The sequence below is a fragment of the Oncorhynchus nerka genome, linkage group LG14, assembly GCF_034236695.1.
Source record: "Oncorhynchus nerka isolate Pitt River linkage group LG14, Oner_Uvic_2.0, whole genome shotgun sequence".
Taxonomy (NCBI): Eukaryota; Metazoa; Chordata; class Actinopteri; order Salmoniformes; family Salmonidae; genus Oncorhynchus; species Oncorhynchus nerka.
The window spans coordinates 19,210,653-19,236,753 of NC_088409.1; the positions used below are offsets into that span (position 1 = coordinate 19,210,653).

A 26,101-nucleotide genomic window follows, 5' to 3' on the forward strand; every position below is an offset into this window, starting at 1 on the left:
AAAAGAGAACAGACTAGTGGTAATGGCTGGAGGGGAATGGTATCAAACACATGGTTTCCATGGTTTCCAGGTGTTTGATGCCATTCCAATTTCTCCGTTTGGGACATTATTATGAGCCGTCCTCCCCTCAGCAGCCTCCTGTGGTCTCAACATGGCTGTGTTGTGGTTGTCCTCTCCTGTAGTTCTTTGACCGTATCAAGCTGTTCTGCATGCCAGCTAAGCACCAGCCGGACCTGATCTACCTGCGCTACGTTCCCCTGTGGAAGGTCCATGTGTTCACCCTGGTGCAGCTCACCTGCCTGGTGCTGCTGTGGGTCATCAAGGCGTCTGCCGCCGCCGTCGTCTTCCCCATGATGGTAAGAATATGGAGATGCTGTTAGTATGGCCCTAGAAAGACATTTCACAGGCCATGTCTTCCAGAAACAGAAGTCTGAACTGAAGACAGAGAATACGTCAAGCAAAGAAATGGCACAGAATTGGATTGTCAGGATGCCATTTTAATGAAGAGTTAAAAGTACAAGTCACTGATTTTATTTTGGTGTCTCTAGGTGTTGGCCCTGGTGTTTATACGGAAGCTGCTGGACCTATGTTTCACCAACAGGGAGCTGAGCTGGTTGGACGACCTGATGCCTGAGAGCAAGAAGAAGAAGGAGGACGACAAGAAGAAGAAAGCCAAGGAGGTGTGTGTCCAACTGTTCTCACAGACTACTGCAGAGAGCTGTGACAGTCCCACTGACACTTTCCCTCTGTTTCCATGGTTACAGGAGGCCCAGCGCATGCTGGATGTGGAAGAGGGCATAGCACACCCCTGCGACGGGCCGGGCATCCTCAAGACCCTCAAAGTCAGGTTAGTGGTTGGGGACAATTTTGATGCAGTATATCCATGTCCATTATACTTGGAGGAAGTCACGGCCCTTTCACCATGGCCCATCAGTGCTGTTCCTCACGGGTTCTGTAATGCATTGTGAAGCACTTTGGAGAACTATGGACTAGTATATTCATGTAACAGGGAAGAGTAACCCCTTTTGAAGCACTGACCCGTCTCTCCCAAAGCAGGTGTGACAGCAGTGTTGAGTTGGACATGCCACACGACGCAGAGGAGAGAGCAGGGGTTGGTCTCAGTCTCAGGCCTGCTCTAGTCTCACCATGCACTCCTCATACAGCTGCTCTTCCACCTGGTTGATTAACTGCCCATGACCACCTCGGACCGGTTTCATTCCACACCGCAGTTTCCTCCCCTCCGAAGGGCCTATGGAAGTGGACAGCCTTGTGGAATGAAATTACAGCCCTCGTGTTTGATTTGTTGTTGAACATGACCCCCCCCCCCCCCCCCCGACCCTCAGCTCCATAACAACCACCAGAAAAACGACCAATCACAGACTGTCCTTGCAAACAAGCGACTATTTCATCCAACTATTATATTTGAAGTAATACTAAATAGCTAATTTCCCTTAGTATTGCAATTTATAATGGTTATGATAGTTTTCTAAGGGTCCTCTGTAATACTGTATGTTGACTGCAGCCAAGCAAAGATCATTCATGAGTTTGTTTCAGAAATGAGAACCACACTGGGGGGGGGTCTTTAAATGTGTGTTTGTGTACGCCAGCTTAGGGTGGTGTGTGTTTGTGTTTGTTCCCCTGCAGTTTGGACCCCTCTATGGTAAACATTTCTGATGAAATGGCCAAAACTGCCAATTGGAAGTCTGTCTCCATGAACTCTGACAGTGCCAAAGCTCTGAAGCATAGTGGCAGGTAGCTATAACTCCTCCTCGGTATGGTTCAGATGCTCACCCTTCCTCTTCCTGTCTGGCTTCTGGGGCCAAACCCAGAAGCATGCTCCCATCCCTCTCAGAAAATCACACCCTGATAATCATTGTGACTAAATATTTCAACCAATAAATAAATACTTTTCTATTTAAATATTTTGAAAATGAATTCTGAAACTATTTAAAAATGTACATTAATTTCATGCATGTCAATATGTGTCTCAATCACATGCTTTTACGTGTGGGGGAATGTTGATGAAACCTTGTATAAGGCTATTATTGCTTACTCTTAAGACTGAGGGCCAGAGAAGGGAGCAAGTGTTCCCTTTTGGAATCCAGCCTCGTGTTTCTATGTCTCCACCTTATTGTCCTATATAGTCCAGAAGTTGAACCCATACCTTTTTGAGCTTGACAGTATATTAACCTTTGAATAACCTTTCAATGCACTAAGAGAGCGTAAAGGCTAATTATAACACTCCCACCCACAATCGCGATACTATGATGCACCAACTTGCAAATAAATAGTACTGGATGTGTGGCAAATGTCTTAGAACTGCCAATATTTTCAAATAAACCAAAGATAAGAGCATTTGGGTCCACCTGGGGTACATTCAGTCTTTCATTTAAACATTTTTGCAACCTTGCACGTTGTGTGGTGAGTGGGTTCATACTCGCTGTATTGGGTTGTCATTTTTACAATGAGTTTGAAGGATTTAACTTACTAAAATTCAAGTTTAATTCATTAATTTTAAACAGCTATATTTAGATATAATTAAAAGATTTCTATGAATGAACTGAATTTTGGTGGTGGTGATGATGATGGTGTTATTCTCTGTTCCCAGCCAGACGAAGGTGTCCTGTGTGAAGATAAACTTGGAGAATGACCAGGGGGAGAAGTATGGGGATGCTGAGACCTCCTTATGAAGGAGGGACGGGAGGAGCAGGGAGGGTGCCACTTCAGCCTCTAGCCCACCAGGTGGCGTTGTCCTGTCCTCCCACACAGCAGGGGGCAGTGTCCTTCATGGCCCTGTCCGTTGCCCTAACAGCTGCTACCATACCAATGCCAAGGGGGCACACAAAGACACAACCACTTCTACTTAGCCATGTTTCTTTAGTTCTTATTGTGAAATTAGTCCAAGGGAAATTTGTCTTTTAATTTTATCATCGTTTTAAGGTGAAAAAACGTTAACTTTAGATTCAGGTGTGCCTTTTTTAAGGAACCACTTGGTCTTCTTGGAATGACTTTCATCAGGCTTTTTACCAACATATCCATAGTCTCTGTGATATGGTGTACAGTCTGTCCTCGTAACACTTACTTCGAGGGCAATGCATTATGAATGCATGTAGTGGCCTCTATCGCCCTTAGTGCATTATATTAGAAGAGTTGCTGTAAACATTTGAAACTTGTCAAGACTGTCCCCAGGTGGTTTCTAGGAAGCAGTAGGCCTAACAGCAGTCCAAGCACCCCGGGTGGCTTGACCACAACGACGGCTACTACTCACAGCACTCTATCTGGCTCACTCTGAACAATAGACACTTTCTGTTTGAGAAAGCAGGTGATGCTCAACAAAAGGTCCAAATACATTTGGAGCACATATTAGATTTAATCGTGCGTGTGTGTGTGTGCACATGGGTGTGTGTGTACAAGTGTAAGAAACTTAAGAGCAGCTTAAGATGTCTTTTCACAATATCAGTCATGTGTACGATGTGCTGTTGATTCAGATTATCAGTCACAGTAGGTTGAAAGACTGCGTATGTTCTGTCAAAGTGAACATGACAGACTACAGCATAGCCCATAGTTTGCAGAATATTTCTTGAATTAATTGGCAAACATCTCTTACTAATCTTAAACAATCCCAAATTGGAAACGGTCTATAATAAGATAACGTTTCAAAAACAAAATGTTCTCACATTTCTCGATTGAGCGGTCTTGTTATTTTGGAGTAATGGTGAGGGTATTGCCTGCAGTGTCCATACATACATAATGGTGAGGGTATTGCCTGCAGTGTCCATACATACATAATGGTGAGGGTATTGCCTGCAGTGTCCATACATACATAATGGTGAGGGTATTGCCTGCAGTGTCCATACATACATAATGGTGAGGGTATTGCCTGCAGTGTCCATACATACATAATGGTGAGGGTATTGCCTGCAGTGTCCATACATACATAATGGTGAGGGTATTGCCTGCAGTGTCCATACATACATAATGGTGAGGGTATTGCCTGCAGTGTCCATACATACATAATGGTGGACTTGAAAGGAAGAAAATATGTATAGATTAAGTCTATGGAGGCTTCTGAAACTGATGCCTTCTTTAGGGCAGGTTTAAAGCTGTTCAATAGTGTTACTGTACATGGCTGTGGTAGCCTGGGTTTAATCTAGTGTAGTGCACCTGCACCAAGGAAGTCTTACCAGAGCTGTAGCCTCCCCTTGGTTATGATGACGAGGGGAAACCCACTTTTATCCATTTAAACGGTTTACATCCAATGGAATATTTTCTGTTATGGGGTATATATTTTAGATTGTCTATATATATATTTTTTATCATTATTATCTATATCATTACAAAATGTAATGCATTTAATTTATTTTGAGTGTGTCAACATTGCAGAGTTTGGGGGGGAGAAGGGAGCAGTGTCGTTGTTTGTTGCTGGCCGGTAATTAATGTTCTTTATTTCCTGTCTTTATATCTGTGCACTTCAGATACGCCTGCCGCACAACGAGAGGGTTGGGCAGGCTATATGTACCTTTTTATATACATGTATCTATTTAGATCAGTCTCAGGAACCAATGGGCTCAATGAGGCCCTTGTCTCTCACCGTCTCTGTCAGTCTTTCTTTCTCCCCGTCACTCTCTTTCTGTGTCTTTTGTCTCTCTCTCGGCCTCTCCCTCTCTGTGTTGTCTCTCTCCCTCTTTCTCTCTGTGTTGTCTCCCTCTCTCTGTTGTCTCTCTCCCTCTCTGTGTTCTCTCTCTCTCCCTCTCTGTGTTCTCTCTCCCTCTCTCTGTGTTCTCCCTCTCTGTGTTCTCCCTCTCTCTGTGTTCTCTCTCTCCCTCTCTGTGTTGTCTCTCTCTCCCTCTCTGTGTTCTCTCTCTCTGTGTTTCTCTCTCTCCCTCTCTGTGTTGTCTCTCTCTCCCTCTCTGTGTTCTCTCTCTCTGTGTTGTCTCTCTCTCCCTCTCTGTGTTCTCTCTCTCTCTCTGTGTTGTTCTCTCTCTCTGTGTTGTCTCTCTCTCCCTCTCTGTGTTCTCTCTCTCTCTCTCTGTGTTCTCTCTCTCCCTCTCTGTGTTCTCCCTCTCTCTGTGTTCTCTCTCTCCCTCTCTGTGTTCTCTCTCTCCCTCTGTGTTCTCTCTCTCTGTGTTGTCTCTCTCTCCCTCTCTGTGTTCTCTCTCTCCCTCTCTGTGTTCTCTCTCTCTCTCTCTGTGTTCTCTCTCTCTCTGTGTTGTCTCTCTCTGTGTTGTCTCTTTCTGTGTTGTCTCCCTCTCTCTCTCTGTGTTGTCTCTCTCTCTGTGTTGTCTCTCTCCCTTTCTCTGTCTCTGTGTTGTCTCCCTCTCTCTCTCTGTGTTGTCTCTCTCTCTCTCTCTGTGTTGTCTCCTCTCTCTGTTCCCTCTCTGTGTTGTCTCCCTCTCTCTCTCTGTGTTGTCTCCCTCTCCCTCTCTGTGTTGTCTCTCTCTCTCTCTGTGTTGTCTCTCTCTCTGTGTTGTCTCTCTCCCTTTCTCTCTCTTTCTGTGTTGTCTCCCTCTCTCTCTGTTCTCTGTCTCTGTGTTGTCTCTCTCTGTCTCTGTGTTGTCTCTCTCTGTCTCTGTGTGTTGTCTCTCACTTTCACTCTGTTGCTCACTGACTGACTCCTTCATTGTCAATCCACTTGTGTTGCTAGAAGATGTTGCTGTGTGTTTCTCTGCCCCTCCCTTTCAGCTGTAAACCCTTTTGACCTATTTGACACTGGACAACACTGTGATAGGTGGGTTTCTCTGTGCTCTTCTTTTATTGGCTATTCTGTTGTAGGCAGTCTTGTAAAGAAAAATTCTTAATTAATTTTGTCCCGTGGATTTAGTGTTAATGAATAGCAATGCTTTTGGTTGATTATCCAATATGTATACTGTTACAGGAGTCCTACTGGGAAAGGCATCAGTCTGCTGTTCATGGCTCTGTGATTGAGTTTAATTCATGAGTTTGAATTATGTGATTTGAATTAGTTTTATTTAAATCTATAGTGTTATACAAATATGGAATGAAGGTTATGAAACATTGGGTGTAAGTCGTACGGGGGGCAAGAATTTGTTTTGACTTCAATAAAGAGGAGACTCTTCAAGTTCAATAACTGACTGACCGCTTCCATCTGAACACCTTGATGAAAACAAACAGTCTTCTGTTTTAGCAGCTGTTTTGTCCTCTGGGTCAATTATGGGCCCCATACTATGAATGTTGGAAATTAACGTACGTTCTCGTTCCTTCTGACTTTGTGCTTACCAGTGGTGTAAAAATACTTTTAAATATTACTTAAGTCATTTTTTGGGGTATCTGTACTTTTCTTTACTAGTTATATTTTTGACAACTTTTACTTCACTACATTCCTAAAGAAAATAATGTACTTTTTACTCCATACATTTTCCCTGACACCCAAAAGTACTTGCTACATTTTGAATGCTTAGCAGAACAGAAAAGGGTTAAATGCACGCACTTATCAAGAGAACATCCCTACTGCCTCTGATCTGGTGGACTCACTAAACACATTCTTAATTAGTAAATGATGTCTGAGTGTTGGCGTGTGGCCTGGCTATCCGTAAATTTAAAAAACAAGAATTGTACCGTCTGGTTTACTTTAATATAAGGAATTTTAAATTAGTCTTACTTTTGCTTTGATACTTAAATATATTTGAGCAATTACATTTACTTTTGATACTTAAGTATATTTTAAAACCAAAATTTAAACTTTTACTCAAGTAGTATTTTACTAGGTGACTTTTACTTGTCATTTTCTATTAAGGTAACTTTACTTTTACTCAAGTATGACATTTGGGTACTTTTTCCCATCATTGGCATTGCCTTGGTGTGCATTATCTCTTGGTAGTTGAGTACTTAAGCAGGCTGGGACTAGGAAACGTGGCCTACTGGGGAGCTTGTTAAGAGCAGTCCAAGGTGCATTTTCTCCGTATCTAACCTGCGCTGTACAACAATAGAACACAGAATAAACTGTCATAGTGCTGCTATGTGAAACTCCTAAACCAGTGACGATCACTGAGGACAGGCGATCTTTCAGCACCGTGTGACTAGACATTTCAGTCCCCTATAAAGTGGCTTGGATTGGCCTAATGTTGCCATTCAGTTTGATATCAGTGAAGTTTTTAATGAATTGTTCTTAAACTGTACAATGAATGGTATCTGTACTATTCTTATGAGGTTGGGATGGCGGGAACCGGGGGATAATGCAAATGCACCCTTGAATTTTTTTGTAATGGAAATGAAGTTGTTGAAGGAAAGCAATAAAGGTTACTACATTGTAGCTGTGTTGGTTGGCCTCCATCTTTGACAAGTTGTTGTAGCTACATTGCTTGGTGATGAACAGATAGTATTGTATCACTGATCTGCTAGTACACTAAAATACATACATACAAAACATACAGCTCACACTACAGACTGAAAGTCACTATTTTGATTTAAAGGGGCAATCTGCTGTTGCTTTATCCATTTTTAGACTTTAAATTCATTTCCATTGAGTCTTGAAGAATATACAGTGCGTTCAGAAAGTATTCAGACCCCTTGACTTTTTCCACATTTTGTTACATTACAGCCTTATTCTAAAATGGATTAAATTGTTTTTTTCCCCTCAATCTACACACAATGCCCCATAATGACAATGCAACAACAGGTTTAGAAATGTTTGCAAATGTATTACCAATAAAGAAAACTAACCACATTATACAATAGTATTTAGACCCTTTACTCAGTACTTTGTTGAAGCACCTTTGGCAGTGATTACCGCCTCGAGTCTTCTTGGGTATGACTCTACAAGCTTGGCACACCTGTATTTGGGGAGTTTCTCCCATTCTTCTCAAGCTCTGTCAAGTTGGATGAGGAGCGTTGCTGCACAGCTATTTTCAGGTCTCCAGAGATGTTAGATCGGGTTCAAATCCAGACACTGGCTGGGCCACTCAAGGACCTTGAGACTTGTCCCGAAGCCACTTCACTACAGGAAAAGGAGGACCGAGCACGCCCCATTCTCATCGACAGGGCTGTAGTGGAGCAGGTTGAGAGCTTCAAATTCCTTGGTGTCCACAACAACAAACTAGAATGGTCCAAACACACCAAGACAGTTGTGAAGAGGGCACGACAAAGCCTATTCACCCTCGGGGAAACAAAAGATTTTGCATGGGTCCTGAAATCCTCAAAAGTTCTACAGCTGCAACATCGAGAGCATCACTGCCTGGTACAGCAATTGCTCGGCCTCTGATCGCAAGGCACTACAGAGGGTAGTGTGTACGGCCCAGTACATCACTGGGGAAAAGCTGCCTGCCACCCAGGACCTCTACACCAGGCGGTGTCAGAGGAAGGCCCTAAAACAATTCTAAGACCCCAGCCATAGACTGTTCTTTCTACTACCCATGCGGTACCAGAGTGCCAAGTCTAGGACAAAAAGGCTTCTCAACAGTTTTTACCCCCAAGCCATAAGACTCCTGAACAGGTAACCAAATAGTTACATGGACTATGCATTGTGTGCCACCCCCCAAACCCTCTTTTACGATGCTGCTACTCTCTGTTTATTATATATGCATAGTCACTAACTATACATTCATGTACATACTACCTCAATTGGCTAACTGGGCTATCTGCATTGTCCCGCCAACCCCTCTTTTACGCTACTGCTACTCTCTGTTCATCATATATGCATAGTCCCTTTAACCATATCTACATGTACATACTACCTCAATCAGCCTGACTAACTGGTGTCTGTATGTAGCCTTGCTACTTTTATAGCCTCGCTACTGTGTATAGCCTGTCTTTTTACTGCTGTTTTATTTCTTTAACTACCTATTGTTCACCTAATACCCTTTTTTGCACTATTGGTTAGAGCCAGTAAGTAAGCATTTCACTGTAAGGTTGTATTTGGCGCATGTGACAAACTTTGATTTGATTTGCATTGTCTTGGCTGTGTGCCTGGGGTTGTTGTCCTGTTGGAAGGTGAACCTTCACCCCGTTCTGAGGTCCTGGGCGCTCTGGAGCAGGTTTTCATCAAGGATCTCTCTCTGTACTTTGTTCTGTTCATCTTTCCCTCAATTGTGACTAGTCTCTGTCCCTCCTGCTGAAAAGCAAACCCACAGCATGATGCTGCCACCACTATGCTTCACTGTAAGGATTGGTATTGCCCAGGTGATGAGCGGTGCCTAGTTTCCTCCAGACGTGATGCTTCATTAGACCAGAGAATCTTGTTTCTCGTAGTCGGACTCCTTTAGGTGCCTTTTGGCAAACTCCAAGCGGACTGTCATGCCTTTTACTGAGGAGTGTCTTCTGTCTGGCCACTCTAGCTTGATTAGTGGAGTGCTGCAGAAATGGTTGTCCTTCTGGAAGTGGTTGTCCTTCCTCTCCACAGAGGAACTCTGGAGCTCTATCAGAGTCACCATCGGGTTCTTGGTCACCTCCCTGAACAAGGCCCTTCTCCCCTGATTGCTCAGTTTGGTCTGGCGGCTGGCTCTAGAAAGAGTCTTGGTGGTTCCAAACTTCTTCCATTTAAGAATGATAGATGCCACTGTGTTCTTGGGGGACCTTCAATGCTGCAGAAATATTTTGGTACCCTTCCCCAGATCTGTGCATCGACACAATCCTGTCTCGGAAACTCTAGGGACAATTCCTTCAACCTCATGGCTTGGTGTTTGCTCTGACTTTTTATTTTTTATTTTTTTTTACCTTTATTTAACTAGGCAAGTCAGTTAAGAACAAATTCTTATTTTCAATGACAGCCTAGGAACAGTGGGTTATAACTGCCTGTTCAGGGGCAGAACGACAGATTTGTACCTTGTCAGCTCAGGGATTTGAACGTGCAATCTTTCAGTTACTAGTCCAACACTCTAACCACTAGGCTACCCTGCCGACATGCACTGTCATCTGTGGGACATTTATATAGACAGGTGTGTGTGTGTGTGTGTGCCTTTCCAAATCATGTCCAATTAATTGAATTTACAGTACCACAGGTGGACTCCAAGTTGTAGAGACATCTAAAGGATGATTAATGGAAACAGGATGCACCTGAGCTCAATTTTGAGTCTCATAGCAAAGGGTCTAAATACTTATGTAATTAAGGTATTTGTTTTTTATTTTTATTACATTTGCAAAAATGTCTACAAAACTGTTATCGCTTTGTCATTATGGATTTAAAAAATGGAATCAATTTTAGAATAAGTCTAACAAAATGTGTAAAAAATGAAGGGATCTGAATGCACTGTAACTTATAAATGCCTCAGAAAAATAAGAGGTCAAATCATGACATCCGTGATCTTCAGATCGGGAAGTTGGCGCTCTAGAAAGAGGCCCTACTTCCCGAGTTGGAATTCCAAGTTGAATGACCTTTCAAATCGATATTTCCCCGATGGAGCCCATTTTTTTTCCCCCAGAGTTCCCTGTTTTGAATGTGGCATTCATCATTTTATTATTTTAAATGTTTTACTTTTAAATATATCCATTGAGTCTTGAAGAATATAACTTATAAATACTTTGAGCTTAGTTAACCTGACGTTCCCCATCCGAACCCAAAAGCTTGTTTTAATTCCTTAGTAAACCATTTAAATGTAACCATGTTATAGCCTCAAAACATGGTAAAATTATTATTTTGATGTCATGGATGGTCAGTACTGGTATCATTGCTCTCTCCATTTGAGTGGTAACATTTATCCAGCCCCACCCCCTCAGTGGCAGGTGTCTGCTTTGTTATTGTTGGAGCTGCAGATTGCCACTTTAAAAGGAAGCAGCAGTCGGTGTTGAGTCCCTCTATTCTAGTGACTACATCTGGTTCCCTTATCAATACCAAATAGGCTTCTCTGCACAAACTCAGATTTAAGTGTTCAGATATTTCAGATGACTATTCAGTTTGGTTTGTGCTTCTATGGAAATCGTGTGCGCGATGATTTGAAAGCTCATTTACTATTCAAAGTGATTGTTTTTGGTACACACACACACACGTTTGGTGTTGATGATAAGAAACCCTTTAAAATAAAGCCCAATCACCCCCACCCCCTATATTATAAACTGGTTGGTTTGAGCCCTGAATGCTGATTTGTCTGAAAGCCATGGTATACCACAGGTATGACACCACTTTTATTTTTACATCTAATTACGTTGGTAGCCAGTTAATAATAGCAATAAGGCACCTCGGGGGTTTGTGGTACATATCCAATCTACCACGGCTAAGGGCCATATCCAGGCGCTCTGCGTGGCCATGTAGCATTTATATTAGGGGTCGACTGATTATGATTTTTCAACGCCGATACCGATTTATTGGAGGACCAAAAAAAGCCGATGCCGATTTTTATATATATATTTGTAATAATGACAATTACAACAATACTGTATGAACACTTATTTTAACTTAATATAATACGTAAATAAAATATATTTAGTCTCAAATAAATAATAAAACATGCTCAATTTGTTTTAAATATTGAATATTCCCAGTAAAGACGTTTTAGGTTGTAGTTAATATAGGAATTATGACGCGTCGACTATTTCTCTCTATACCATTTGTATTTCATATCTTTGACTATTGGATGTTCTAATAGGCACTTGAGTATTACCAGCCTAATCTCAGGAGTTGATAGGGTTGAAGTCATACACCGCGCTGTCAAGCATTGCTAAGAGCTGCTGACAAACGCAGTGAGTTTGAATGAACGTTTACGAGCCTGCTGCTGCCTACCACCGCTCAGTCAGACTGCTCTATCAAATATCAAATCATATACTTAATTATAATACAATAAACACAGAAATACGAGCCTTTGGGCATTAATATGGTCAAATCCGGAAACTATCATTTAGTGAAATACGGAACCGTTCCGTATTTTATCGAACGGGTTGCAACCCTAAGTCTAAATATTGCTGTTACATTACACAACCTTCAATGTTATGTCATAATTATGTCGAATTATGGCAAATTAGTTCGCAACGAGCCAGGCGGCCCAAACTGTTCCGTATACCCTGACTCTGCATGCAATAAACGCAAGAGAAGTGACACAATTTCCCTAGTTAATATTGCCTGCTAACATTCATTTATTTTAACTAAATATGCAGGTTTAAAAATATATACTTCTGTGTATTGATTTTAAGAAAGGCATTGATGTTTATGGTTAAGTACATTCCTGCAATGATTGTGCTTTTTTTGCGAATGCGCTTTTGTTAAAACATCACCTGTTTGGCAAAGTAGGCTGTGATTCGATGATAAATTAACAGGCGTCGTAGATGATAAATTAACAGGCGTCGTAGATGATAAATTGATTATATGCAACGCAGGACAAGCTAGTTAATCTAGTAATATCATCAACCATGTGTAGTTAACTAGTGATTGTGAAGATTGATTGTTTTTTTTACAAGGTAAGTTTAATGCTAGCTCGCAATTTACCTTGGCTTCTTGCTGCACTCGCGTAACAGATGCTCAGCCTGCCACGCAGTTTCCTCGTGGAATGCAATGTAATCGGCCATAATCATTAATCGGTTGACCTCTATTTCATATTACAACCAATGGCCATGTACCACACACCCCTCGGGCCTTATTGCTTTAATATACTTCAACCTGGTAGACTAGAGGCCAAAAAAGACAGTTGTGCCATGCACGATGCAGACAATGTTTTACAAACATTTTAAAGAACTGGGGTCGACTCCTTTTTCATTCATTTAAAATCATTTCAAACTGAATTTCAACATTACTTTCAAAAATATACAATTCAACATCAGAGTGCTGACATGTAGTAACATGGCAACAAGCTATTAAATGGAATTGGATGTGTCATAGTGCAGGTGCTATGACCATTTACTTAACCTTTTCCTTTGTCACATTTCACCCTCGCCCTCCCAGTCTTCCAGGCCTCTGTCTGCTTCTATGCAAAGAGTTGTCAAATGTCAAGAGTTTGACTGTCAAATGTGTCAGTGTTTCCAAGGAGGAAAAAGCAAGCCAGAGTCTAACTAGAGTCAGTTAACTGAGGGAAGGTGAAGAGAGTGTTTCTGCCCCAAGGTAAGAGGATACGGACTGTCTTTAAGCTTCTACAAATGTAGCATATCAATGTTTGATAGCTTTTTTTAAATGACTCAATCTTATTAAATAATTATTCTGTATAAATCTGTAATAATGCTTAAATAAAAACAAACAAAGGCAATACATGGAAAGTAATGAACAAGAGTGGTGTTAATGAAAAATGTATTTCTGAAGAGATCCCCAGGGCCGGCTCTAGGCATAAGCAACATAAGCGGGTACTTAGGGGCCCCGAACTCAGTCGGGGTCTCAACTTACTGTTGAGAGTTAGAATAGTAGAATACACAAGGTGCAAACTTGAAATTTGTTTGTGCATCAGTAGTTTATCACTTGTTTTGTCATTCACTGACAGTCACTCAATTAGCCATGTCAGGTAACAATTTTAGATTGGAAAGTTGGTCTAGCCAGTTATCTAAACTTGTAGTAATCATGGCCGAATACCAACCAGGCACGCAGGGCACATTCTCAGGGGTCCTGACCACCAGGGGGCCCCATTGATTTTGTTAGTCACTCTCACTCAGATATCATTAACATGGCATAAGTCGTGGGAAAATGTGTAGAATTGTATGAAATTAGCTTTAAAACTGAAAACAATTTTATCTCCACCCTAAGGTAAAATGGGAAGAATTGCAGGAAATGTGCTTTAAAACTACAAAATGTTTCTCATCCCCATGGCAAAATGTGTAGAATTGCAGGAAATGTACTTTAAAGCGTACATGTTTCTCCGGCATCAAAAGGGGGGCCATGAACTATTTTGCTCAATTGGAGATACCCAAATATACACAGTGTACAAGTAGTAGGACATGCAGCCAAATTGACATAATTGTGGGAAGTGTTGTAATCAACATAGTCCAGCATCCCTGTGGAATGCTTTTGACATCTTGTAGAGTCCATGCCTGTCGAAGTGAGGCTGTTCTGAGGGCAAAGGGGGTGCAACTCAATATAAGGAGGGTGTTTCTAATGTTTTGTACACTCAGTGTATTTACTGTTTTAACTTTAGTAAAAATCTGTATAATTGTCTGAGGAGTAAGGCTGGAATTCACTTGTCACAGATTTAGGCTCAATCGTTTTCACTCAAAGTATTTATGCTATTGCCTATTTATGTTGAAACTAGCCTTATCCATCAACTGGCTTTCTCAAATGACAGGACCTGTCAGAGATGCAAATGACTTCCTGTCCTCAAAGACCTGCCATGGCAACAACAGGAGTTGGCCTGTAGGCCTCCTGTTTCCAATGTTGTCTTTGCCAACTGGTCAAATTTGGGCTAAGGGAAATTGGTTGATATGTAAACAACCCACAGTGTGCCTAACCAAAGCTGCTACCTAAACAACCACAACCAACGGCCACATAAATATTAGATGACAGGACTGTTTTGCTATGTTTCTGAAATTGTAACAAATTAAACTATTTGCCTTCACAGCCCCGTTACCTGCCAACCTCGACGACCCATCTGACACCACCCCTGCTCCCTTCTGGCTTTAGCGGCCATGGCCCTCGTCACCACCATGGGAGTGGTGCCAGTCATTCTCCTGGTCCTGGCAGCCTTTGACTCAGGTGAACCAATCCCATACAGTATCTCTCTACATGACTGTGACCTGTTTTAGGACATTTTACAAAGTTACTCTGTCATTAGAGATGCTGTAAATGCTGAAGAAAATACAAACTGGGTTCATCTCAATAAATACATCTCATCATCTCCTTTGAAAAAGTGATTGAACAGGGTGGAAGCAAATTCATCCACCATATAGCTTTCAGCTATCCTGTCAATATACAGTACCAGTCCAAAGTTTAGACACACCTACTCATTCAAGGGTTTTTCTTCATTTTTACTATTTTCTACATTGTAGAATAATAGTGAAGACAATAAAACTATTAAATAACACATGGCATTGTGCAGTAACCAAAAATGTGTTAAACAAATCCAAATATATTTGAGATTTGAGATTCTTCAAAGTAGCCACCCTTTGCCTTGATGACAGCTTTGCACACTCTTGGCATTCTCTCAATCAGCTTCACTTGGAATGCTTTTCCTACATATGCTGAGCACTTGTTGGCTGCTTTTCCTTCTCTCTGTGGTCCAACTCATCCCAAACCATCTCAATTGGGTTGAGGATGGGTGATTGTGGAGGCCAGGTCATCTGATGCAGCACTACATCACTCTCCTTATTGGTCAAATAGCCATTACACAGCCTGGAGGTGTGTTGGGTCATTGTTCTGTTGAAAAACAAATGATAGTCCCTCTAAGCGCAAACCAGATGGGATGGTATATCGTTGCAGAATGCTGTGGTAGCCATGCTCGTTAAGTGTGCCTTGAATTCTAAATGAATCACTGACCGTGTCAGCAGCAAAGCACCCCCACACCATCACACCTCCTCCTCCATGCTTCACGGTGGGAACTACACATGCAGAGATCTGTTCACCTACTCTGCATCTCACAAAGACACGACGGTTGGAAACAAAAATCTCACATTTGGACTCATCAGACCAAAGGACACTGGGACTAAACACCTCCCTATGCAACTGGATCCTGGACATCCTGATGGGCCGCCCCCAGATGGTAAGGGTAAGCAACAACATGTCTGCCACACTGATCCTCAACACTGGAGCCCCTCAGGGGTGCGCGCTTAGTCCCCTCCTGTACTCCCTGTTCACCCATAACTGCATGGCCAAACACGACTCCAACACCATCATTACGTTTGCTGACGACACAACAGTGGTAGGCCTGATTACCAACAGAATGAGACTGCCTATAGGGAGGAGGTCAGAGATGTGGCAATGTGGTGCCAGGACAACAACCTCTCCCTCAATGTGAGCAAGACAAAGGAGCTGGTCGTGGACTACAGGAATAGGCGGGCTGAACAGGCCCCAATTAACATCAACAGAGCTGAAGTGGAGCGGGTCGAGAGTTAAGTTCCTTGGTGTCCACATCACCAACAAACTATCATGGTCCAAACACACCAAGACAGTTGTGAAGAGGGCACAACAACACCTTTTCCCCCCCAGGAGACTGAAAATATTTGCCATGGGTCCCCAGATCCTCAAAACGTTCTACAGCTGCACCATCGAGAGCATCCTGACCAGTTGAATCACCGCCTGGTATGGCAACTGCTCGTCATTTGACCATAAGGCGCTACAGAGGGTATTGCGTACGGCCCAGTACATCACTGGGGCCAAGCTTTCTTCCATCCAGGACCTATATACTAGGCGGTGTCAGAGGAAAGCCCCAGTCACCCAAGTCATAGACTGTTCGCACGGCAAGCGGTACCGGAGCGCCAAGTCTAGGACCAAAATGCTCCTTAACAGCTTCTACCCCTCAAGCCATAAAACTGCTGAACAATGAATCAAATGGCCACCCGGACTATTTACATTGACACTCCCCTTGGTACCGGTACCCCCTGTAAAAAGCCTCATTATTGTTATTTCTTTGTGTTATTTTTTACTTTAGTTTATTTGGTAAATATTTTCTTAACTATTTCTTGAACTGCATTGTTTGTTAAGGGCTTTGAATGAATAAGTAAGTATTTCACAGTTCCTGTTGTATTTGGCACATATGACGAAATAAAGTTTATTTTCCACTGGTCTAATGTCCATTGTTCATGTTTCTTGCCCCAAGCAAGTCTCTTGTTATTATTGGTGTCCTTTAGTAGTGGTTTCTTTGCAGCAATTCGATCATGAAGGCCTCATTCACGCAGTCTCCTCTGAACAGTTGATGTTGAGATGTGTCTGTTACTTGAACTCTGTGAAGCGTTTATTTGGGCTGCAATTTCTGAGGCTGGTAAATCTAATAAACTCTGCAGCAGAGGTAACTCTGGGTCTTTCTTTTTTTCTCCCCAATTTCGTGGTATCCAATTGTTGTAGTAGCTACTATCTTGTCTCATCGCTACAACTCCCGTACGGGCTCGGGAGAGACGAAGGTTGAAAGTCATGCATCCTCCGATACACGATCCAACCAGCCATACTGCTTCTTAACACAACGCGCATCCAACCCGGAAGCCAGCCGCACCAATGTGTCGGAGGGTACACCATGCACCTGGCAACCTTGGCTAGCGCTCACTGCACCCGGCCCGCCACAGGAGTCGCTGGTGCGTGATGAGACAAGGACATCCCTACCGACCAAGCCCTCCCTAACCCAGACGACGCTAAGCCAATTGTGCGTCGCCCCACGGACCTCCCGGTTACGACAGAGCCTGGGCGCGAACCCAGGGACTCTGATGGCACAGCTGGCACTGCAGTACAGCGCCCTTAACCACTGCGCCACCCGGGAGGCTGGGTCTTACTTTCCTGTGCCGGTCCTCACGAGAGCCAGTTTCATCATAGCGGTTGATGGTTTTTACGACTGCTCTTGAAGAAACTATCAAAGTTATTGACATTTTCCGTATTGACTGACCTTCATGTCTTAAAGTAATGATGGACTGTCGTTTCTCTTTGCTTATTTGAGCTGTTCTTGCCATAATATGGACTTGGTCTTTTACCAAATAGGGCAATCTTCTGTATACCAACCCTACCTTGTCACAACACAACTGATTGGCTAAAACGCATTAAGAAGGAAAGAAATTCCATGAAGCACACCTGTTAATTGAAATGCTTTCCAGGTGACTGCCTCATGAAGCTGGTTGAGAGAATGCCAAGAGTGTGCAAAGCTGTCATCAAGGCAAATGGTGGCTACTTTGAAGAATCTCAAATAATATGAAATATATTTTGATTTGTTTAACACTTTTTTTTGGTCATTACATTATTCCATATGTGTTATTTCATAGTTTTGATGTCTTCACTATTAGAAAATAAACCCTTGAATGAGTACAGTAGGTGTGTCCAAACTTTTGACTGGTGCTGTAGCTTTCACCTATCCTGTCCTTTCAGATGACTGGAGAAGAAGGAAAGGAAGCCACTTTACACTATTGAGATGAGCCTGTTGTGTTGAATGAAAGGAAAACAGGCTGATCAGGCCTGTAGTATGTCCCCCTCTGCTGGTATGACACTAGTAGTATTGGAGCGTTCTCCACCTCTATCATCAACAACACATAGTCACCTAAAATACAATTTCCTTTATTAGTTCAACAATATGGAACACAGACTCTTAAGTCTATCGACATGTTTGGGTATTTTTGTTGATTAAATCATCTCATCCTGGAGCAGAATTGTTTTGTTTGCATATGAAAATGGATGTTTTAGCAGTTTCTACCCCTCTTTAGTGTCCACAGCAAACTCTTTTCCTAATAGCTTTGGCAAAGAGTTCATCACTGCATTCCTGGAGAACATCGCCTTTTACCATCCCACTCAGCCTTACAACAGAATTGTAATCACAGCACTACACAGTGACACCACGGTAATTGTGAAAATGAGGGAACTGGGTTCCACAGATACCAGGAACCTGAATGCAGCACAGGAAGTTGTGATTCAGACAAGTGCAGAACTCAAGAGGTCAAAGTTCTCTAACAACACAATCCATGTGACCAGCAACAAAGACATCAGTGTCCTTGCCATCAGCCAAAGAGGTGAAAGCATCCAGGCCACGGTAGTCCCACCGGTGGAGAGCTTGGGTACAGAGTACCATGTCCCCCCTATACCTGAGATGAAGCATCCTCAGCCTCAAATAGACCCAGGGAACCATTTGTTTAGGCTCATCATCATAAACAATAAAGAAACTAACGAGGTCACCATCTCAGGGCCAGCAGGTGAGAACGAGACTGTCTCACTCCAGCCGTTCCAACTGGTTCAACTCGGGCTCAATAGATCGCTGCCAGAGCCACACGTATTGGCCGACCACCCCGTGGCGGTTCTGTACAGCCACCCATGTGCTGCCACAACTAACTGCACCTGTAGTTTTCTGTTCAGCCCTCTGTACCCCGTCACAGCTTGGGGGTCAGAATACCTCGTGCACCCCTCTTTGGAGAATGGAGCTTTGAATGAAACTACCTTCCTGCTGACGACCAACCAAAGTGTGAGTTTACTCAGCGAACCCCCCACAGAGCCCCTCCAACTGCAGTCTTCCCACGAGCTGCCCTTCTATCCCTTCCTCCCTGGTGGCTCCTCCCTGGTCAAGACCTCCAGTCTTGTCTCCCTGACCCTCCACAGGCCAGGCCTACTCCTCAGCCTCATCCCAACGCATAGCTTCTCCACCTGCTACCTCCTCCACTCCCTCAACGCCATGAGGAACCAGGCCCTGTTAGTAGCCCCCACAGCCCAGACAGAGGGGGTGCATCAGGGGAACACAGCCCTGGATGTCACATGGACTCCCATGATGGGGACTGAGTACTCCTGGGCACTCATTGACTTTGGAACAGAATACAGGAGGCATGTCATCTGGCATAGTTCCTCCAAAATGGCTGCTTACTACTTGGGAGAGACAAACGGCATGGTTTTTGGGAATCCGGCTGCCAGCATCAGCACAGATCCAGGTATGGGGTTGTAGAGGTTTCATAGTGTTGTATTGCTGTGAATTATGCATATCATTCATGTCTGTTGTATGCCAGTTTTTTATAGGAATATATTGATTGCTCTCTCGTGTGCGTGCACTTGTGCGTTTGTATGCACAGATTCTAAGGGCTGTTTGCTGAGGCCAGAGGTTGTGACACTTGGGGATGAGCAGGGTGGCTGGCCCGAGTCTCTGAAGTACTGCCAAGATCAGGGCTACAGTCTGGTCAGCCTGAACACAGAAGAGTTTCTACTTCACGTGACCAATAAACTGAGGGAGTCTGAGACCCAGATTCAGGGACAGACGCAGGGTCAGGTGTGGATAGGCCTCCGTCGGAGCTCACTGACAGGGCAGTGGTACTGGCTGAGCAAGGCTGCTGTGTCCTTCAGTCACTGGGCCCAGGGCGAGCCAGGGACCCCCATACAGGGCCAGTGTGCCATGATGACACTGGACCCCCAGGGAAACTATACCTGGAGCGACCAGAGCTGCTGTGAAGCTCTCCCAGCCGTCTGCTACAGAGAGCCACTACACTTCCCCCTCCAGTAGAGCTCTATACATGACCACGTCTCTTTCTGTAGTACCCTTCAGACATTATACGCACTAGATTCAAGCCCCTTTGTGAAGGGCATTTCATAAGATATATTCTCTAAACAGCTGTACTGTATGTCTCAATCCAGAATGATTGAAACCGACTGATGTCTCTGATCTAGGACTTCTTGACAAATAAGACTGTTTCTACTTGTTATTCATATTATAGGTCCAAACCTGATTGTATCAAATCAATGAAATATTATCTACTGTAGTCTTGTGTAAAGTCTTTGATAAGATGTAACATATGAATTGAAATACTGAGGAGTTAACTAGATAAATGTTTTCCTTTTGCAAATGATATAGACAGGTTGGTTGATTAGCTGCAAAACCGACACTTGTGCAATTATGGGGCGAAACACCTGGTTGGCTTAGACTATTGACAACATGTAAACTATATTTAATCTCAATGTTTATAAATAAAAATACATTTGCACAATGAGCACTTGTCTCTCAAATACATTGTTACAGTTATTGGTTAGCTAGATTAGCATAGATGTGAAATCAATCAAAATTCCTCAACAAGACAAGGTATCAAGAACGAGATAAAAACCTGCTGAAACGAGACACCTGGAGTACTATTCCCCACATGGCAGCGTCTTGTTATTACCTTAAATTACATTAAATGTGGCATATTTGTAGAACAAGCTATGCTTGTGCTCTATTCTTTAAACCACCACAACCATAATAAATATACCATCCTCACCTTTAAATGTACAGAGGTTTTGTGTGTAGCCCCCATTTTGAGGCTTGACATAGTTAGATGATCACAACATTTCAACCAATCAGTTAGATTCATAAACAATAAACTAATGATTTACACTCTATTCATTACATATAAACCCTTGGTAGGGAATGCGGTGGGATCGAATTATATACAAATAGGTCCATAATGTATTATTTATTGAAGACAAATGGAAAAATGTATGAGAAGTTAAAACATTTGGATTAGTGTGTATGCATATGCAAACAGTGTATCATTTGAACCAGCATCTGAGCCATGCTGGGCCTCCTCCCTGCGGCAGCCAGACTACCACCCCCAGCAGCAGGAGCACCTTGAACCCCAGGGAGAGGGAGAGCAGGAGCAGCAGCGGAGGGGCCTCCCCAGAGACCTGCACCTGCCTGGGGGGCAGCATGTACAGGGTGGCCTGGTCCTTCCCCAGGGGGTTGGAGGCACTACATGTGTACTGCTGCCCAGGGAGGACATCCCGGAGCTGACTGGTGGTGTAATGTTGCTCGAGGGACTCCTGGGAGAGGGGAGAGATGTCGGAGCCTTCCATGAGCTGGTCAGGCCCCAGCCACTGGACGTCAGGTAGGGGAGAGCCCTGGACACGACACTGAGCCCTGTAGCCAGCTTCCTCACTGCCCTCCACTGACAGGCCCAGGATTCGTGGGGCAGCTAACCATGAAAGGCAAACACAGACACCCCAAATCATTACAATCATGTCCATGAAATACGCATAAATCCATCTACAATTAGACAAAGACAAACCCATACAGAGTTGACATTAGATCGCTTTCAAGGTCTAAAACAAACTGTGTAGTACTACATTCTACAGTGTACTCATCATATACAGAATCCCCCTACCCTCCACTCTAAGCCGTGTGCCCATCTTATCCTCGTAGCTGGCGTGTGCGTGTCCGGGGACCTCCACACGGCAGTAGTAGCGTCCGTTGTCCTGCAGGGCGGCACTGTTGATGCGCAAGGAGAGGTCGTGCTCTCGGGGATTCCCCTCCAGGCGATAACGCTGGTCCTGCTGAGGGCCTGGCTGGCAGGTCCTGGCCCCAGTGGGAGAGGAGCAGTGGTAGAGCACCGTAGAGCCCTGGCCGTGGCCCAGCCGCCACACCACCTGCAGGGAGGAGTGCAGCGTGTGGTGGGGGTGGGTGAAGGAGCAAGGCAGCACCACTGGGTAGCCCTCCATGGCACGCACCTCCGCCTGAACCTTCATAGACCAGCCGTCATCGTTCGAAGCAGCGCCCAGGACTGGATGTGTCATAATATATGCTATTAATGCTCAGGACAAATGGAGAACTGGAGCTGATATATGATACAAACTTTATCACTGTGCAATTTAAAGTATGTTTAATCAAACTTCAACTATGGTATAAAAACACATTTTGAAAACAGGAATTGTTCCGGAGTCCTGTAAGCAAAATGTCAATCTGGTAGTGGTGTCCAAATCGGTCATGCTTTGAAAATGAGGAAGGATCAACAGACTTTAGAAAAAGTTCACTTTGATCTAACTTTGCTTTCTGTTTTCCATTTGCTTCTGAAAAAAGCAGTGCAAAATGATATCTCTGAATAGTGTGACCCCACAGTTTGTCTGACAAATATTTGATCCACATATGGTGTAGTCGTGAGTCCATCTGTAGCTTACTTACCTTCCATGAAACACAATAGGAGATTCACCATTCTGCAGAGTGACCGGGTGTCCATGCTGAGACTGCTGTGTTAAGGATAGAGTATGCAGGGAGGATTCTATGTTTGTCTCCTCACCTGACTCACTGTTTCTCAGACACTGTCCCGTGACTGCCAGTCATTCCAGTACAGATCATATGAGATTCTATAGCGTATTTCCCTCATCTAACACACTATCCTACACACAAAGTATTCACAACACTTGACTTTTTCACCATTTTGTTGTTACAAAGTGGGATTAAAATGGATTTAGTTGTTGGTCAACGATCGACACAAAATACTTGTCATAACGTTGGCTTGGGGGTAGGTTTATGACAGTCATAAATACCTCTTCCCCCCCTTTTTCCTCTCTCTACCCTGCTGATGTTACATTTGCAAACACCTTGGTTAACATAGAGGGAACATCAGAAGTTGGGAGGAAATTAACTATATTCTGGTAATCCGACCAATTGAACATATGCGGTGGTACTTTAATGAATATGTCAGTTCGGTTGTCATCTGAGACATTCTCATCAATGATAAGATAACATAAACTCTACTGTGGAAAGTCTACACATCAGAGTTATCGGATTCACATGTAATTGTTGTTCAATTTAAATGTTTGAATATGAAATTATTCATGATGGGATGAAATGTGATTGTAGCTTCTAAAATGTGAGATTTGGGTTTTCATAAGGTGCTCAATCAGTGGCCCGCCCCTGTGAAGGGACATGGGCTATAAAACTTTTCAAACACGTCCTCCTCTCCCTTCCCATATAAAACCTTGACGACAATGTAACCTCCTGTTCCGAGGATGACAATCCGATGTCAGAATGGTTCAGATAATAACTACAGAACGAAGCCAACATCGGTGTGAGCTTTGGTTGAGAATGGTATGAACTTTGAACTCTTATTCACTACAGAAGTGACCTCCTAGCCATGTAAATGGTTAGCAACAGCCGCTGCAAACAAGGAAGGAACAGACAGAGTATCCCACAACGACGTTATTACAGCCTTTTTTTAAATCTTTATTTAACTAGGCAAGTCAGTTAAGAACAAAATCTTATTTTCAATGACTGCCTAGGAACAGTGGGTTAACTGCCTGTTCAGGGGCAGAACGACAGATTCGTACCTTGTCAGCTTGCAACATTCCGGTTACTAGTCCAACGCTCTAACCACTAGGCTACCCTGCCGCCTTCCATCTACCACCAACCTACCGAAGCTCAGCTCAGAGTAAATATTTATTGCATTTTCCTTTTCCAAATGGGTGGTAATTTAGAATGCATAAGATACTGTATTTACGATAGCACAGCTTCTCCCTGTGTCCCTCAGTCTTCCTGCTCTTTCACTCAAACCCAGCCCCTTTTCTTTTGTGTAACCAGCTGTCATATCTCTTCCACCCTCTAGGGACGTTTTCCTTTATGACGTAATTTGTAATCAAGTTATGATTATTTATGTGTATATGTAATTTTTGTGATTAGTTAGGTATTTAGTAAATAAATAATTAAACCCAATATTGTATTGCTGATTCAACTTGTTAGCCAGGGTTCATGCAGATAACCAAGAATTTACAACTTTCAGATGAGACTGAATTAAGGTGACGCTTAATATTGACTGCTATTGATGTAAAATATTACTAGGTCTTTAAGAGTTTATTCGGAAGATAACGGTTCTATAAATATTATTATGTGGTGATTTACATGATTAGCTCAATCAGGTAATATTAATTACGGAGAAATTATTTCATAGAATTGCATGTCATATCACTTAATCCGGCATAGCCATGTCAAAGTGGAAGAATAATGTATGAAAAAAATGTATTCATAAAAATAAATAAACACTAATATATCTTGATCTGATAAGTATTCAAGCTATTACAGTTGTGAGTTTTTCTGGGTTTGAGTCTTTCTAAGAGCTTTGCACCCCTGGATTGAACAATATGTCCACATTTTTGTATTTAAAAAAAAATCTTTAAGTTCTGTCAAGTTGGTTGTTGATCATTGCTAGACAGCCATTTTCAAGTCGCCATACATTTTCAAGCCTATTTCAGTCCAAACTTTAACTAGGCCACTCAGTAACATTCAATGTCGTCTTGGTAAGCAACTCCAGTGTACATTTTGTCTTGTTTGAGTTTATTGTCCTGCTGAAAGGTGAATTTGTCTCCCAGTGTCTGGTGGAAAGGAGTTTAGAAAGGATTTTGCCTGTGTTTAACTCTCTTCATTTTGTTTTTATCATAAAAACTTCCTTGTCCTCATAACGTGATGCAGCCACCACCATGATTGAAAATATGAGGAGTGGTACTCCGTAATGGGTTGTGTTGGATTTTCCCCAAAATAATACTTTGTATTCAGGACAAAGTCAATTTCTTTGGCACATTTTTTTGCTGTTTTACTTTAGTACCTTACTGCAAATCGGATGCATGTTTTTGAAATATTTTTAATGTGTACAGGCTTCCTTTTCACTCTGTCAATTAGGTTAGTATTGAGGAGTAACTACAATGTTGTTGATCCATCCTCAGTTTTCTCCTATCAAATAGTTTTCTCCTATTTTATTATTATCTATTTGTTTACCTTTATTTAACTAGGCAAGTCCGTTAAGAACAAATTCTTATTTACAATGACGGCCTACACCGGCCAAACCATGACATCGCTGGGACAATTGTGTGCTGCCCTGTGGGACTCCCAATTATGGGTCACTTTAATAATGTATACATACTGCTTTACTAATTTCACGTGTATATACTGTATTCTATTCTACTCTATTTTAGTCTATGCCACTCTGACATTGCTCGTCTTAATATTTATATATTTCTTAATTCCATTATTTTACTTTTAGATTTGTAGTTGTAAATGAGAACTTGTTCTCAACTGGTCTACCTGGTGAAATAAAACAATTTGTGTGTATTGTTGTGAATTCTTAGATACTACTGCACTGTTGGAACACAAGCATTTTGCTACATCCACAATAACATCGGCTAAATATGTGCATGTGACCAATACTATTTTATTTTATTTGATGTAAACTCTGTTTTAAAATCCCCATTGGCCTCATGGTGAAATCCATGAGCGGTTTCCTTCCTCTCTGGCGACTGAGTTAGGAAGGACGTCTGTATCTTTTGTAGTAACTGGGTGTATTGGTACACCATCCAAAGTGTAATTAATAACTTCACCATGCTTTTTATTTATACCCATCTACCAATAGGTGCCCATCTTTGCAAGGCATTGGAAAACCTCCCTGGTCATTGTGGTTGAATCTGTTTGAAATTCACGGCTCAACTGAGTGAACTTACAGAGTATGTGTGGGTTACAGAGATCAGGTAGTCATTCAGAAATCACATTTTTACTCCTGAATTTATTTAGGCTTGTCATAACAAAGGAATTGAACACTTATTGACTCAAGATATTTCAGCTTTTCATTTAAAAAAAATACTGAACAAAAATATAAGATTTTACAGAATTACAGTTCATATAAGGGAATTGGTCAATTGAAATAAATTCATTAAACACTAATCTATGGATTTCACATGACTGGGAATACAGATACTGTATGCATCTGTTGGTCACAGATACCTTAAATAAAAACTAGGGGCGTGGATCACAAAACCAGTCAGTATCTGGCCTTGACCACTTGCCTCATGCAGCACGACACATCTCCTTCACGTAGAGTTGTTCAGGTTGTTGATTGTGGCCTGTGGAATGATGTCCCA

The 26,101-nt window shown here is 42.6% G+C and overlaps 3 protein-coding genes across 5 annotated transcripts in view; 2 read left to right on the top strand and 1 right to left on the bottom strand.

Moving 5' to 3' along the window:
• Positions 1 to 5,356, top strand: part of LOC115119385 (sodium bicarbonate cotransporter 3-like) — a 72,332-nt gene extending 66,976 nt beyond the window's left edge. For all 3 annotated transcript variants that reach the window (XR_010465730.1, XR_010465731.1, XM_065027681.1), the window contains exons 21-25: positions 183 to 356; positions 549 to 680; positions 765 to 847; positions 1,645 to 1,752; positions 2,609 to 5,356. Coding sequence is in view for 1 of the 3 variants with exons in the window: in XM_065027681.1 (XP_064883753.1) it covers positions 183 to 356; positions 549 to 680; positions 765 to 847; positions 1,645 to 1,752; positions 2,609 to 2,690 (579 nt within the window). In the remaining 2 variants the exon portion in view is untranslated. The remainder of the gene's footprint in view (positions 1 to 182; positions 357 to 548; positions 681 to 764; positions 848 to 1,644; positions 1,753 to 2,608) is intronic.
• A 12,358-nt stretch (positions 5,357 to 17,714) lies between these two features.
• On the top strand, positions 17,715 to 20,433 carry LOC115115877 (IgGFc-binding protein). The gene is made up of 2 exons (XM_029644357.2): positions 17,715 to 19,392; positions 19,531 to 20,433. Exons 1-2 carry the CDS (start codon positions 18,333 to 18,335, stop codon positions 19,953 to 19,955), a joined length of 1,485 nt encoding a protein of 494 aa, XP_029500217.2. The 5' UTR covers positions 17,715 to 18,332; the 3' UTR covers positions 19,956 to 20,433.
• On the bottom strand, positions 20,370 to 22,505 carry si:dkey-11p23.7 (V-set and Ig domain-containing protein). Its single transcript, XM_029644358.2, has 3 exons — positions 22,380 to 22,505; positions 21,586 to 21,981; positions 20,370 to 21,396 (listed from the first exon to the last, which is right to left on the bottom strand). The coding sequence occupies exons 1-3, from the start codon at positions 22,432 to 22,434 to the stop codon at positions 20,975 to 20,977; spliced, it is 873 nt and encodes a 290-aa protein (XP_029500218.1). The 5' UTR covers positions 22,435 to 22,505; the 3' UTR covers positions 20,370 to 20,974.
• Between the last annotated feature and the right edge of the window lie 3,596 nt (positions 22,506 to 26,101).

What these genes read in the sequence shown, in the direction of transcription:
- LOC115115877 (XM_029644357.2), top strand. Translation starts at nt 18,333, where the DNA reads ATGAGGGAACTGGGTTCCACAGATACCAGGAACCTGAATGCAGCACAG. An exon ending in CAGCATCAGCACAGATCCAG is followed by an intron (nt 19,393 to 19,530) that starts GTATGGGGTTGT and finishes TTGTATGCACAG; the next exon opens with ATTCTAAGGGCTGTTTGCTG.
- si:dkey-11p23.7 (XM_029644358.2), bottom strand. Translation starts at nt 22,434, where the DNA reads ATGGACACCCGGTCACTCTGCAGAATGGTGAATCTCCTATTGTGTTTC. An exon ending in CCTATTGTGTTTCATGGAAG is followed by an intron (nt 21,982 to 22,379) that starts GTAAGTAAGCTA and finishes TGACACATCCAG; the next exon opens with TCCTGGGCGCTGCTTCGAAC. An exon ending in CACACGGCTTAGAGTGGAGG is followed by an intron (nt 21,397 to 21,585) that starts GTAGGGGGATTC and finishes TTTCATGGTTAG; the next exon opens with CTGCCCCACGAATCCTGGGC.